The sequence below is a fragment of the Mauremys mutica genome, chromosome 14 (genome assembly GCF_020497125.1).
Source record: "Mauremys mutica isolate MM-2020 ecotype Southern chromosome 14, ASM2049712v1, whole genome shotgun sequence".
Classification (NCBI taxonomy): Eukaryota; Metazoa; Chordata; order Testudines; family Geoemydidae; genus Mauremys; species Mauremys mutica.
This window is the reverse complement of record NC_059085.1, coordinates 4,505,588-4,519,981: the sequence shown is the minus strand read 5'-3', so window position 1 is coordinate 4,519,981 and position 14,394 is coordinate 4,505,588. Positions and strand designations below refer to the sequence as shown.

At 54.7% G+C, this 14,394-nt stretch overlaps 1 protein-coding gene across 11 annotated transcripts in view; it reads left to right on the top strand.

Moving 5' to 3' along the window:
* Nucleotides 1–14,394, top strand: part of CARMIL2 (capping protein regulator and myosin 1 linker 2) — a 130,936-nt gene that overhangs the window by 52,899 nt on the left and 63,643 nt on the right. For all 11 annotated transcript variants that reach the window (XM_044986858.1, XM_044986864.1, XM_044986860.1 and 8 more), the window contains 5 exons: nt 2,487–2,659; nt 9,159–9,227; nt 11,924–12,017; nt 12,107–12,202; nt 13,082–13,210. In XM_044986858.1, the coding sequence (XP_044842793.1) occupies nt 2,487–2,659; nt 9,159–9,227; nt 11,924–12,017; nt 12,107–12,202; nt 13,082–13,210 (561 nt within the window). The remainder of the gene's footprint in view (nt 1–2,486; nt 2,660–9,158; nt 9,228–11,923; nt 12,018–12,106; nt 12,203–13,081; nt 13,211–14,394) is intronic.

Below are 14,394 nucleotides of genomic sequence, written 5' to 3'. Positions count from 1 at the left end.
TACACTGAGCTACTTTTAGCAAATCACAGTTACCCATTTCAGGTTTACTTCTACAAGCTGCACTAGCCAACAATTCATTACCCATTACAAATTTACCCTCTCCTTCCTCAGTTAGGGCTTTAACCTGACCATCTACTTTAATCTGTTCCTGAGAAACATTTTCCTCACCAATGAGATCTTTCTGCTCTTGATCTAACCCCAGATTAACTTCTGAGACATCAGACAGACATTCAGAAACTTCATTCCCAGACAAACTGCTTTTTGGCACAGACAAACCTTTGGAGCAACCCACCTCAGGCAAATCATTGCTCACAATAGACACAGGTTTAAGATTATTCCTCTCCTGTGACTGGCTACCTGGATTGAACAAAGCTTTAACATTTTCCCCAATTAAAAGATCTTTAGGCAATAACTTCCTGACGCCAGCTATCACTTCATGCTGAGCCCCATTCCACTCAAGGTGGATACTGGCTAAAGGCACACGGACAGTAAACTCACAGAGGATCACAACATTCACACTCTGATTTGGTAAATAATCTTCCTCTTTGACCAGATCTGCTTTAACAAGAGTGATGTTAGAAGCCATAATTTGCCCTAAACAGCTTTTACCATTGACTTTTACACACTCTATGAATTTTCCATTACCATTCCCATCCATAGCACTGGCACAATTTATGGGGCCACCCTCTACTGAACCCACAGTAACAGCATTGACATAAAAGGTGGCATTGTTGGGGTACATTTGGTTACCCCCAGACAACTGCTCAGAGTTATACAACATACCAACATTGTTACAAACTGGACTTTCAAGAGGATACAGTCTCTGCTTTTCTTCCATTGCTTTTTTGACTTGGAGTTGGAGTCTAGCCGTCTCCTGTTGCATCTGTCGAGTTTTCTCCTCAGCAGCCAGCAGCTCCAGACGCCTCTTACGAGCTTTTTCTTCTCTCTTAGCAACTTCTTTCTTTCTCTCATCAGACGCTTTCTCCATTCGAATTTCTGCCAGTTCTTGCTCATAATCAAACTGCAGGCTGTCTCTCAAGGCTTGCAGTTTCCTTGCTTTTCCTGATGCTTTCTGTCTCATGGTCACTGATCTTTAACCAACCAAACTCTCAATCCCAAAGTTAAAATTTGGATAGCGTGGGGTTCTGACCCAAAGCTTAATTGACCTGGTTCTGTGGATCCAAGCACGACTACGCCACTGTGACGGAGCGATTCTGGCGGGACCCAACTGAGAGTGCCAAATCAGGACCAATTGCTTAAACAGGGCAGTTACAGCCCTAGGCTGGGGTTTTTCCACCTCTAAGGCAAACCAAACCAGCCAGACAAAAAGGACTTTGGTCTCACCCCACTGGCTAACCACAAGTCACACAAGCAATTTCCTTAGACACTCCAGTCTCCCAGTATCACCACCAGTGCACTCGTCCTGGGGATGAATGGTTATGAAAACCAACACCCCAATAAAAGAAAAAGGTTCCCTCGATCCCAAAGGACCAAGCCCCAGACCCAGGTCAATATACACATCAGATCTTACCCACAAATCACGCTGTTGCCAATTCTTTAGAATCTAAAATCTAAAGGTTTATTTACAAAGGGAAAAAGGTAGCGATGAGAGGTAGAATTGGTTAAATGGAATCAATTACATACAGTAATGGCAAAGTTCTTAGTTCAGGCTTGCAGCAGTGCTGGAGTAAACTGCAGGTTCAAATTGAGTCTCTGGAATACATCCCCCACTGGGATGGGTCGTTCAGTCTCTTGTGTAAAGCTTCAGTTTGTAGCAAAGTCCCTCCAGAGGTCAGAAGCAGGATTGAAGACAAGATGGAGATGATGCATCAGCCTTATATAGACTTTTCCAGGTGTAAGAATCCCTTTGTCCTCACGGTGGAAACTTACAGCAAAAATGGAGTCTGCAGTCACATGGACAAGTTTCTGCATACTTCGCTGAGTCACAAGGCGTGTCTGCCTTCTCTCCATGGGTCAATTGTGTAGCTGATGGCCCTTAATGGGCCATCAAGCCAGCTATGCAGGGCTGACATCAGCTTGTCTGGGACACTTCCCAGAGGCAGAGCATAATACAAAATACAGACAGTACAGAGCCAATACTTATAACTTCAACTACAAAATGATACACAGACATACAGACCGCATAATCATAACCAGCAACCCCTAACCTGGTCTTAGACACCTTATATGACCCCCTTTACCTAAGGTTTGGTGCCACTACAGGACCTTGGTTGCAACCCATGTTCTATATGGTCCCCATTTATATCAATAACGTCACACCAGCCCACGGGCCCGTCCCAGAGAGGCCAAAGAGCTTGTGAGCCGCACAGGGCACTCTGGGGGGCAGGGATTCCCTGGCTGCTCCCATCACGCAGGTGGCCCAGTCTGTGTAGTTAGATGGGGGCGCGACCTGCTCCCTTGTAAAGCCCGAGGGACCCAGCAGCACCAGCACCTGACCTTTTCTCCCTCCGGTGTTTGTCTTCCAGCCTCTTCAATCCCTGTCCGTGGCCGAATCGCGACTGAAATTGGGAACCAACGTCCTCCTGAACGCACTGGGCAGTAACACCAGCCTCAGCACGCTGGACATCAGCGGGAACACCACTGGCGACACCGGAGCCAAGATGCTGGCCAAAGCCTTGCAGCTCAACACACAACTCAGGTAGCGAGTGTAAGGGAAAGGCAGGCGGGCGGATGCTGGTAAGTGCTGAGTCTCAGCACAGCATGCCGGCTCTTGCGGGGCACTGCTGAGCCGCGTTCCCAGAGAGGAGAGGAGCGTGCTGCCTCGCGGGGGTTGCTAAGCTGTGTAATAGCCCTAGGAATCACGGGGTTTCCATTTAATAGGGCAAGTGGCTGGTGAAATTTCTACCACTTGTTTAATGAAAACATATTGAGACTGATCCTATAATGGCAGATCCTGTCTCCCCCCCAGATCCCCATTCCTCCATCCTGCCTCGTACCCTCCCAGCAGTCTGGTTGAGAGCAAGCTCTCCTAGTTCTCATATGCTCCGTGGCTTTGTTCTTGCCTCTCCGCGCTGCTCACCTGCCCACGCAGGCTGCTTGGCCTCTCTGTCGCCCGCATGGCTCTGTGCGCTCCCTGGCTCTGAACCATTGGCACCTCAGCTGCACTGGGACATCCGCCACCAGCAGTGCCTCAAAGTAAGTGCAGTGAGCTGTGACATGTGATTGACACGGTGTCCCCCCACCCATCTCTTCTTCACCCCCTTCGATTCCTCCCCACCCCCACTGCCCTGTCCCCTCCCCCTCCCCCTCGCCCCGCTATTGCCCCTTTCTGGTCTCTGCGTCTGTCTCATCTCTATCTATGGTGCTTATCCGGTGCCCTTCACTGTAGTATCTGCACCTTGCAGCCTGTAACAGATTTATCCCGAGGGGATAATGGAGAACCGAGGCCTAGAGAAGCTAAGTGACATGCCCAGGGTCACTCGGGACGTTTGGGGTGGACCAGGAATTGAACTTGGATAGCTCACAGCTGCTTTGCCCCCTGGGCTGTCCTCTCCCTCTCAGCCATTCGGTGTCTCTTGGGCTCAGCCCTGCAGAGAGTTTCTTTCTCTCCTATTGCGAGCAGCTGCTTCTGCGGCTGTGCCACGTCTGCTGTATGCACATAAATCCTGGGGGGATGGGTCTGATCCAGCTGCGCAGGAAGCACCTGTGAATGCTGCCCTGGGGCAGGCTTACATGTGTGTAACCATCAGCTGGGGTTAAGAGGGAGCGCTGAGCCCCCTAGGCTGTGCCCGTTTAGATGGACCATTTGTACATGCTCATTCAATACCAGCTGATCATTGGCGACGTGCTCCATAGGAATGAAGGACGGGGTAAAGGGAGTGCCTGGATTATATAATGGCTAAGCCTCCATGGCAGCTGTATGGCAGATCAGCCGTCTGTTACTCTGCAATTCAGTGTCAAGGCAAGTGCCTGTCAGGGCTGATTACCCCATTACCTGGCAGTGCTCTGCACCCTCAGCGTCATGGGGCGGATGAGGCTCTTCGCTGCCAGGGAAAACCAGGGCTGGGTATCCCGGGCTTGCAGCTGCAGGAAGGAAGCCGGGGCATTGCTGGGGCATGCCCTGCTCCCCGTTAGGCACTGGGGGTCATGTGGCTGGACTCTTGACGTAAGTCAAAGATCTATGGAAATGGCAGTGCAGAGCCCACGGGCTCCCCATCAGCCAGGCGCTGTGCTTGTCCCTCTCCAGCACTGGCAGTGCAGTGATCTACCGTGGCTGGCCCCAAGCCTCCTCTGCAGTGAGGGAAGCCCTGAGCGGGTGTTAAGGGATCGTACAGTGGAGAGCGAATGCCCTTTTCCCCTCCCAGCCCAGCTGGCCATGCCCGCCCAGGTGCAATGTCACTGTAGCGAAGCGAGACTCACCGGCGTGGTGCCTCCTGCTGGTTGTCCTGGGAACTAGCTCGATTCCAGCCCGGAGCACCCTCCACAGGCCGATGTCTCACTTGCCGCTGGCCCCCATGTCCCTCCCGAACCCTGGTGCCCCTTACCCTGGGGTTCTGCCCTCTGCAGTACCCCCGCTCTGGGTCTCCCCTCCCAGGGGAACCCCCAACCCTCTCATCCACCTCGCCTCAGTGGTTAGTCGTCACCTAGCCCCCGCTCCCTGGGGCAGACTGCAGTCTGTAAAGGCCACTCGTCATCAGCAAGGGGGCTGGACCTGCTGCCTTTGCCTATCCCTGGGCTGCCCCTCTGCAACCCCAGTACATTTGTAAGCCTTCAACGAGGCCTGCAGCCTGGGGGGTTACCGGGCTGGAGCTCCCCAGCTCCCCTTGCCCTTCCCCAGCCCTGCTCCAGTCCAGGTACCTTCCTCTCCGGCAGCCAGGCCCTTCTCCCTCCAGACTGGAGAGAGATGCCCCCAGCCGGGCCCTAACTGAGCTGGCCACAGCTGTGGCTGCTTCCCCCATCAGCCCAGCTTGGCTGCTTTGAACTTTTTCCAGCCAGTGAGAGTGATTGTAGTGGGGCAGCTGCCCCTGTTCTCCGGGAGTGGGGCAGATGCCCCACTACCATCACTCCCACTGGAGGATGGCTACCAGCTCCGGCTCCCCTCTCTGCTTCGTGACAGAGGGGAGCGGGCTGCTCAGGCGCTGACCTCCAGCTTTGCTGCCTTCTCATGGGTCACTGGCTCTCACTGCAGGGCCCCAGGGCTCCAAATCTCCTGTCCAGTGGCGCTGGGAGGCGGAGGAAGTGCCTTCACCCAGCAGTGGGGCAGAGATGGGGAGCCTCCTTGATGTGGAGCAGGACCCGTTAGTGATCTCAGTGCATTCATTCCTGCATTTCTTCTCTGAGGAGAGAGAATTGCAAACCTCTCTGGCTGGTCACATTCTCCAGGCCAAGCAGAGCAAGGTGGGAACTTGGCCTTACGCGTAGATATCACAGTAGAACAAGGCAGCTTAATAACTGGTTTTGCTAGCCACGGCGTGAGGCTGAGACTGCTGATCCCTATCTAGCCGCGGCCGCCAGTAGTTCTGGGTGCCCATTTCTGGCTCTCCAGTTCTCCAGCACGCAGCTCACTAGCTGCACCTCCCAGGCCTCTGCCCCTGCCCCTTGAGCATTTGATCCTCGTCCGGCACTGGCTGAAGCACCGCCCAGTCCTTTGCCGAAGCAACAGCAAGGGTGTCCTGAGCCTGTATATCTCAGCCTCAGAGGGGGTGGGGCTGGGAGACCACAGGCCCTGCAGGCAGGTGGTGGAAGGGGCTAGGTGGCCTGTGGAGAGCCATTTCCCCTCCAGAGGATTCTGGGATTAACCACCTGGCGTTGGGCAGCGGGGTCACCTCTCACTGCTGTTGCAAGGTGAAGTTTGCACATCAAAACAAGGCAAACATGGGCCTGGCGGGTCTCTCTGAGCTCATGTGCAGCGTTCTACGTCACTTTGGCAGGACCTGTCTCATGGCCGGCGTGGCCATGTCTGCCGGCCTCGGGTTAGCCCGGCCCCAGGAACGGCTGACAGCACCTCTCCTGGCTGAATCTGCACCCTTGGCAAGGGAAGGGAAAGTCACAGCTCCCTCTGTTCAGAGCCTTCCCGAGCAGGAAACTCCTCTGGGGTGCCTGGGGGTTACAGGGAAAAGATCCCTCTTCACCCCGTGATGTTCGCCCCCGCGCTCTGAAATCTGCATTGGGAGTCTGTAGCCAGCCCACAGCTAGGGCTCGTCCATTCACAAAGTGGCAGCAAGAGAACTCCGTGGGGTTTAATTCACACCTGTCACTTCAGGCTCTGTGTGGGTGCGCTCTGATTGCAGTTTTTCTGTTTCCATTTTGCTCAAGGCAGTGAAAAATCCCAGAGTCTCAGCCCTGTTCTTTAACCCTCTGGTGCCTGGAGTTTATCCACTGCAGTATTGCCAAAGACCTGCCAAAATCAGGGGTCAGGCCCCCGGAATCACGAGATTGGCTTAAAAATCATGAGATTTTGAACTCATGGGTTTGATTTCTTTGGCGCCTGGAGTCCGGGCTTGTAGGTGGCATGCAGGCCACATTTTCATGCTTTTCTCCACAACCACCAATGCCAGAGACTTTTAAAAAAATGTATTTTTAATGCAAGGCGAGATTCTTGATGTAATCCCATGACTCCAGGAGCTGGGGGCTTTAAGAAAGAAACCAACGCTCACAAGACTCATGATGCATCCCAAGAATTGGTGACGCTGCTCTTGTGCGATTTGGGCTCTCTTCTGTGCAGTGGGAGATTGGTGAAGCTAACGACCCCAGGCCAGGGACACCTGCTTAGCCCATTGCTCATGGGGCACATGCCAGTTGAAGGGTCAGAGCTTTCAGATGCCACGACCTGAGTTTGGCTTCAGGGCTTGTGCAGTGCAGCTCATCCGGCCTGTGATACAGTCCCCTGCCTACTGCTTGTGGCTGAGCAGCGGGAATCGCCGCAGAGTCTGCCGCAGGGCAGACCCCTCCAGTGTGGTGAGTGATCACACCAGAGCCCAATGGGGTTGCCTCTTGGGGATCTGCTGTACAGCCAGGTGCAGCAGCAGCCTGGCTCGCCAAGCCCTTGGTGAGCTCGCGCTGTGCTGCTGGCACGACAGAGAAGATGCATGTTGCCCCTCCTCACTTCGCACTCTCCTGCCTGGCAGGGCAGCGGTGGTGGTTTCGCTGCAGCATCCCTTGCTCCCAGGGCCGGCTCCAGACCCCAGCGTGCCAAGCGCGTGCTTGGGGCGGCGTGCCACGGGAGGGCGGCAGGCGGCTCCGGTGGACCTCCCGCAGGCGTGGCTGCGGAGGGTCCGCTGGTCCCGCGGCTTCGGTGGAGCATCCGCAGGCATGCCTGTGGGAGGTCCACCGGAGCCACGGGACCAGCGGACCCTCCACAGGCACGTCTGCAGGAGGTCCACCGGAGCTGCGGGACCGGCGACCGCCAGAGCGCCCCCTGTGGCGTGCCGCCGTGCTTGGGGCGGCGCAATTCCTAGAGCCGCCCCTGCTTGCTCCCTGTGTGCAGGCGCTCGGTAGTGGTTCTCGCTGGAAACGGACTCAGCAGCCACGCGCTGTGGAGCAAAGAGACCTCACTGAGACTCTGCTCAGTGCCCGGCAGCCTGCACGGATGTTAGCTCACCGGAAAGTCCCCGAATGTGTTGGGCTGCTCCAGTTCCCAGAATCACTCCGCTTTTCATTTTGGAGGCACTGGGATACTGCAGGGAGGGGCCAGATAAGTCCCCAGAGAGATTTGCCAAAGAGATGGGCTGGATGGTTCAGCCAGCCCAATAACACCATTCTAAACCCCAGCCAAAACCCTGCTCCCAGCCCCCCAAAATTTGGGGGCAGTTCAGGTCTTTAGTGTCCCTCGTGCTGGAGAAGAGCCAGGCCTGTGCTCTGTATAAGGAGAATTCCTCATTGACTCTGCCAGCCCTGGAGTTTTCTAGCTCCCAGACTAACACAGCCTACGGGCCATACAGGATATCCTTAAACCCTGGCCTGGATTTAGCATCTCAGGAATGGGCTGCTCATTACACTAGAGCAGTGGTTCTGGTACCGCTGGGGTTATGCAAAGGTCATCCAGAGGGGGCAGCAACTCATCTAGATATTTGCCCAGTTTGACAACTGGCTACGTAAAAAGCACTAGCGGAGTCAGTACAAACTAAAATGTCATACAATGGCTTGTTTATCCTGCTCTATGCACTATACACGGAACTGCAAGTACAGTATTTGTATTCCAGTCGATTTATCATTCTGTGGTAACAATGAGAAGGTCAGCGATTTGTCAGTAACAGTGGGCTGTGACCCTTTTAGACTCATAGACTTTAAGGTCAGAAGGGACCATTATGATCATCTAGTCTGACCTCCTGCACAGCGCAGGCCACAGAATCTCACCCATCCACTTCTATAACAAACCCCTAGCCTATGTCTGAGTTATTGAAGTCCCCAAATTGCGGTTTGAAGACCTCAAGCTGCAGAGAATCCTCCAGCCAGTGACCCGTGACCCATGCTGCAGAGGAAGGCGAAAAACCTCCAAGGCCTCTGCCAATCTGCCCTGGAGGAAAATTCCTTCCCGACCCCAAATATGGCGATCAGCTAAACCCTGAGCATGTGGGCAAGACTCACCAGCCAGCACCCAGGAAAGAATTCTCTGTAGTAACTCAGATCCCACCCCATCTAACATCCCATTACAGACCACTGGGCATATTTACCTGCTAATAATCATAGATCAATTGCCAAATTAATTGCCAAAATTAGGCTATCCCATCATACCATCCCCTCCATAAACTTATCAAGCTTAGTCTTGAAGCCAGCTAGGTCTTTTGCCCCCACTACTCCCCTTGGAAGGCTGTTCCAGAACTTCGCTCCTCTAATGGTTAGAAACCTTCGTCTAATTTCAAGTCTAAACTTCCTAGTGTATTTGTATGTCTGATTGTGTCAGCAAGGAGTTTTTAAGTGAGGTGAAACTGGAGGGTACACAAGACAAATCAGCCTCCTGAAGGGGGTATATGGTCTTGAAAGGTTGAGAGACACTGGGCTAGAGGATCTGACCTAATCTGTGCAGTGAGCCCCTCTCTCTGGAGTGGGCTGAGCAATCCCCTGCTGAATGTTGGAGAACTTTGTATCTGGAGTGCAACCTCTGGCTCGGACAAATCTGAGCTTCTAATACGCTGAAAGCACGTGCCTTGTGAGGGGGAATTGTTCACTGGGGTTCACCCTCTTTCGTCTCTTCCCAGGACAGTAATTTGGGACAGAAACAACACCACGGCCCATGGATTCCTTGATGTTGCCCGTGCTTTGGAAAGGTAGGGGCAGTGTAAAGCATGTGCTTTAACTCCTCAGTGACGCAGGTTTCATTGCCTAGTAGGGAGTTCTGCATTGGGCCTGGGGTCGTTCTCGGAAGGGATTCCCACTGGCCCCTAACCTTGTGAAACTAGACAGGTGATATTGACAGAGCACAGCAGGGTCTAAGTCAGATGCCAGGAGACGAGAGCGCCGGTGGGTTCGCCCTCGGATGAGGGTCTGCCTGTGGGCTGTTCTACCATCCAGGCAGTGGGGACAGGCTGTGTCGAGTGTGTTGCTTCTGGCGAGCGAGGTGCTGGCTGTGGTGAAGTGAAGCCTCGTTAATTGCATGTGGGGAGAGGCTGGATGCAGTGGGAAATGGAGATGCGCAAGGTGCTGTAGCTAGAAGGCAGGCCTGGGAGGGGCTGTGTAACCGTGTGCTGTGCCCCTCTCTTCTCCACCACCTTGTAGCCACAGATCTCAGAGAGCGGCTTGACCATTAATGAGCTAAGCCTCAGTCCCCGCCCCCCCATCCCCCCCCCACCCCCCCCCGTGTGGCAGACAGGATGATCTGCCGAGAGCCCGAGCTCCAGCCCCAGCTGGAATGGCTCCATGGCTATTTTTAGCACCAGAGCGCAAGCCTGAATCTGTACTCTGAGACTGGCAGCCAGGGGGTTTGGGCAGTGTAGACGTACCCTATGTGTCCGTGTGCACCCGCTGCTGCGCACTAGATGCTCCGCAGTGCACTTTGATCTGCCTCGCGTTGAAACAGGCGCAGATTAAAGCGCACTCGGACACTGTTCGTGCGAGGCAGCGTGGTCCGCACTGACAGCTAGTGTGCGTCAGGTTAGCACGTGGCGGATCTACCTGCCGGCTTGCCGTGAACTAAGTGTTCGTGTGGACAAACCCTGAGGTGCTAGTGACGGTGGGGTGCCTCTATCTTTAGATTCCCCAAGATGAGAAGGGTCTAATTCACAGCCCTAAAAAGTGGGCCCTTCAGTGTCACAAGCTGGGCCCCCAGAATCACGAGTCAGTTGTGAGAATGTGGGCTGTGCCGCATGAGGCCTGCAGTCTTGTGCTCCATGGCTTACAGTGTCAGTAACGCCTGGCTCTGACACAGCTCTCCCAGCAGTCTTGTGGGCAGGGCACTATTATCCCCATTCACAGATGGGGACCTGGGGGCTCAGTGACTTGCCGGGGTCACCTCGGCAGTCTGTGGTGAGCAGGGACCCTCCATCTCCCAGGGCCTCGGCTAGTGCTCTACACACCAGACCAGCCTTCCTGCAAACAATACTGCTGCCCGCAGACAGCCGCCAGCTTTACAGAAAAAATGCCCCACTTAGACCTTGAAAGGGTTTCTTCTCCCACCGAGCACTTTGGTTGTGGTGCAGAGCAGGGAAGTGATAACGCATTGGAGAGCAGGGAGGAGGCAAGATCATACAGGTGCCGGGAATCCGAAGTTACCTACCCTTTCTCCTTTGGATTTCTCTGCCTGTTACACTGGGTTTCAACCTTATTCATTTACTTCCCCCTAAAAAGTGTGGACTGGAGGTGCAGACCCCTCTGGCAATGTTAGACGCAGTCTGCGGCCCCCTAGGGACCCATGGATCCCCCGGTTGAAAACCACTGCTCTAGTACAGTGAATAGCACACACTGGAGATGCGGCAGAAGGTGGATGAGAACTGGATCCAGGCTTGGATCAGAATTCTCTGACCCTAAACCATCTATAATCCAAATGCCACATACACCGTCTCACGGCTTCACAGCATAGCGTAGCTGGTGCAGCCAGTCATAGTCTCTCTTTTACGTGGGGGAAAGTCAGATGTAGCCTGGGTTTGCTTCACTTTCCATTTCTGAGCACTGTGTCCGTGCAGCAGAAAGCTGGCAGCATCATGGGGATTTAGGAGAGAGTGGGTCTCGCAGCTGGAGGAGACTCGGGGGTTGTGCCTGGCTCTGCCGCTGTCTGGACTCGGGTGTGGTGCTGCCCCTCAGAACTCGTCCTGCGAAGTGGGGATAAGAATTACACTCTGGGGTGAAGATGCTATTCCTGGACTCAGGAGAGCCAGGTTCAGTTTCCGGCTCTCCCACATGCTTCCTGTGAGACCTTTGGCAAATCACTGAACCGTCCACCTCCCAGTCCAGTCTGCCAATAACTTTCTCCCTGCAGGGACGACTAGAAGCTAAACTCCTTGTTGGGAGGCACTTGGAGCCCCTGGGGAGGGTGGCCCTGTGGGTGCTGAGGCCGATAAAATGGGCAAGCCCCTCGGGAGGGAGAAGGGCTCTGAGCGCCTCAGCAGCCAGGTGCTATAGGAGTGCAGCAGGTTGTTGTTATTTACCAGGCAATTCTGCAAGACTTTTGAACCAAGTCGGTTAGTTTTCCAGGGGCAAAGTTCACCCTGCGTGGGGCTGCAGCTGAAAGGGGCACAAACGGAGCCATTTTGGGTTGGCAGGGAAACTTCTCTGCCCCTAGTATTGGCCCTTCAGGCTGAAGGTTGCCAAGTGACCTGTAGGTGCTGAGGGCTCTCTGCCCGCTGGGGGCTGAATGCAGCAATGACCCCGTCCCCTACGGGTGGGAGGTAGCGCAAGGTGGGCTCAGAATGGTCGGGGGCGGGGTGCCAGATGGACCCATCCCAGCTCCGTTCTCATTGTGGAGCTGGGGGAAGCCCAGCTGAATACAGGTTGTTCCAGTGACACTAACTCCAGCCGTTTCACCCCCCAGGAATTACACCCTGCGGTCCATGCCGTTGCCAGTGAGTGACGTGACTCAGGCTTATCGGAGCAATCCGGAGAAGACGGAGGAGGCTGTCCACAAGGTAGATCTCTGGGGCTGGTGGGGGGTGGGGACTGGTCCTTCCAGCCCCAAAGATCTCTTCCCGCTAACTGGGCCTCTTGCCTGCTGCAGATGCAGTCTTTCCTGGCGAGGAATCAGATGCGGCGGACCCTGCCTAAGCAAACCTTCCGGCTGCAGCAGGGAATCGTCACCAGCTCCTCGGAACAGGTCAGAAGGATTCTGGGCCAGTCACACCTGCCTGCTTCGCTGTAAGGGGCCGGCCAGAGGGCATGTGCGTTGCCAGCCAAGGCAATGAGCCATCCAGTCCAGTACCTGTCTGTGCACCGGACATCTGTCCCACACGCAGGACCCGCTGGAAGTCCATGGCTGTGGTGGGAAGGTTCCCCATGGGCTCCAGCGTGCTGTAGATGCTCTGTGCACATATTCTTGCAGTCCCTCCCGCTGCTTGTCGGGGATTCCTCCTGCACGGCAGGGCTGAGTGCTGTCCCTGCACGCCACCCATCCTCGTGGCAGTACTGAGCACGCTCCCCGCTCTGCGCTCACCTGGCCAGGGGAGAGGCAGGGACTGGGGTGGGAGGAGGAGGATCGTTGCGGGCCTGGGAGGTGGCACTAAGGAGGGGTGGGGGAAGATCGGCGAAGGAGAAGAGCAGCCTGTTGGGAAGGATGGAGGGAAGAGAGCGAGGCTGAGGCGGGGTGAGGCAGGAAGCAGGGGAGAGCCTGGAGAAGCCAGGCCAGAGGAGGGACAGCACGGGGGACGGAAGGGTCCCGATGCTGATTCTGAGCTCGCTTCGTGCCCATATGCTGGGGTCCCAGTTGGAGGGTCCATAGGCTGTCCCGCCCAGGCTCTCGGTGTGCATCGCACACTAACAAAGGACCACTCCCAGCTCCGGGGTGAGTGCCCTGAGCCCCGTTCTCCCGATGGAGAAACTGAGGCACGGAGGGGTTAACTGGCCTTGCCAATGTCACAGAGCTGGGGACAGTCTGGGTCTGCTCCCACCCAGCCCTGTGCCCTGCCACCAAGGCCGGCTTTCCTTGGGGTCTGCGGGCAAGCGTGAGCTGCACACTGACACGGGTGCTGTGCTCTAGATGGTGAATGAGATGTGCACCAGCCTACAGAAGCATGTCGATGCCCTGAGTGCCCGTCTGGGCCGAGAGGTGGAAGCCAGTGTCCTCTGTGCAGAAGAAGCCATTCGGGAAGCAAACTTGTCCATCAGCGTGAGTCTCCAGGCTGTGCCTGCTGCTCTGTGTGTGCTGTCCTCCCGCTTCCCAGGCCCGGCCCGGCTGCCCCTTCGCCGCGTGCTGCAGCCAGGCCCAGCGGCGCTATTCTCAGGGTTTGACTGAGCTTGCACTACAAACCCCAAACTGGCTCCTTGGCCCCAGTGCCCCAGACAAAGGGAAGTTAGCTCTGGGGCGGAGGTTGAGTCATTCTTCCAACTACGCCGTGACTTGGATGATAGCCACCTGCAAAACAGAATTTCTCAAGTCTTTGGCCCCAACCCAGAACCAGCGAGTGACTCCCCTAGCCGCATTCTCACCCGGGGCCAAGAGATTAACTCGGATTTAAAAAGCCATTAAGCTTGTGACCAGTAACATGAGTCTGGCTTACAGCAGGTTAAAATAGGGTGGCTGCTGGAGAGCAAAACTTTCCTTTGCTTTTAAAGGGAAGGGTTAGCATTAGGGTCAAGGGTGAAGGGTTAGGGTTGGGTTAGGGTTAAAGGTGAAGGGTTAGGGTTGTTTAGGGTTAAAGGTGAAGGGTTAGGGTTAAAGGTGAAGGGTTAAAGGTGAAGGGTTAGGGTTAAAGGGAAGGGTTAGGGTTGGGTTAAGGTTAAAGGGAAGTGTTAGGGTTAGGGTTAAAGGGAAGGGTTAGGGTTAAAGGGAAGGGTTAGGGTTGGGTTAGGGTTAAAGGGAAAGGTTAAAGGGAAGGGTTAGGGTTAAAGGTGAAGGGTTAGGGTTGGGTTAAGGTTAAAGGGAAGGGTTAGGATTAGGGTTAAATGTGAAGGGTTAGGGTTGGGTTAAGGTTAAAGGGAAGGGTTAGGGTTAAAGGGAAGGGTTAGGGTTGGGTTAAGGTTAAAGGGAAGTGTTAGGGTTAGGGTTAAAGGGAAGGGTTAGGGTTAAAGGGAAGGGTTAGGGTTGGGTTAGGGTTAAAGGGAAAGGTTAAAGGGAAGGGTTAGGGTTAAAGGTGAAGGGTTAGGGTTGGGTTAAGGTTAAAGGGAAGGGTTAGGATTAGGGTTAAATGTGAAGGGTTAGGGTTGGGTTAAGGTTAAAGGGAAGGGTTAGGGTTAAAGGGAAGGGTCAGGGTTAAAGGTGAAGGGTTAGGGTTGGCTTAGGGTTAAAGGGAAGGGTTAGGGTTAGGGTTAAAGGTGAAGGGTAGGGTTGGGTTAAGGTTAAAGGGAAGGGTC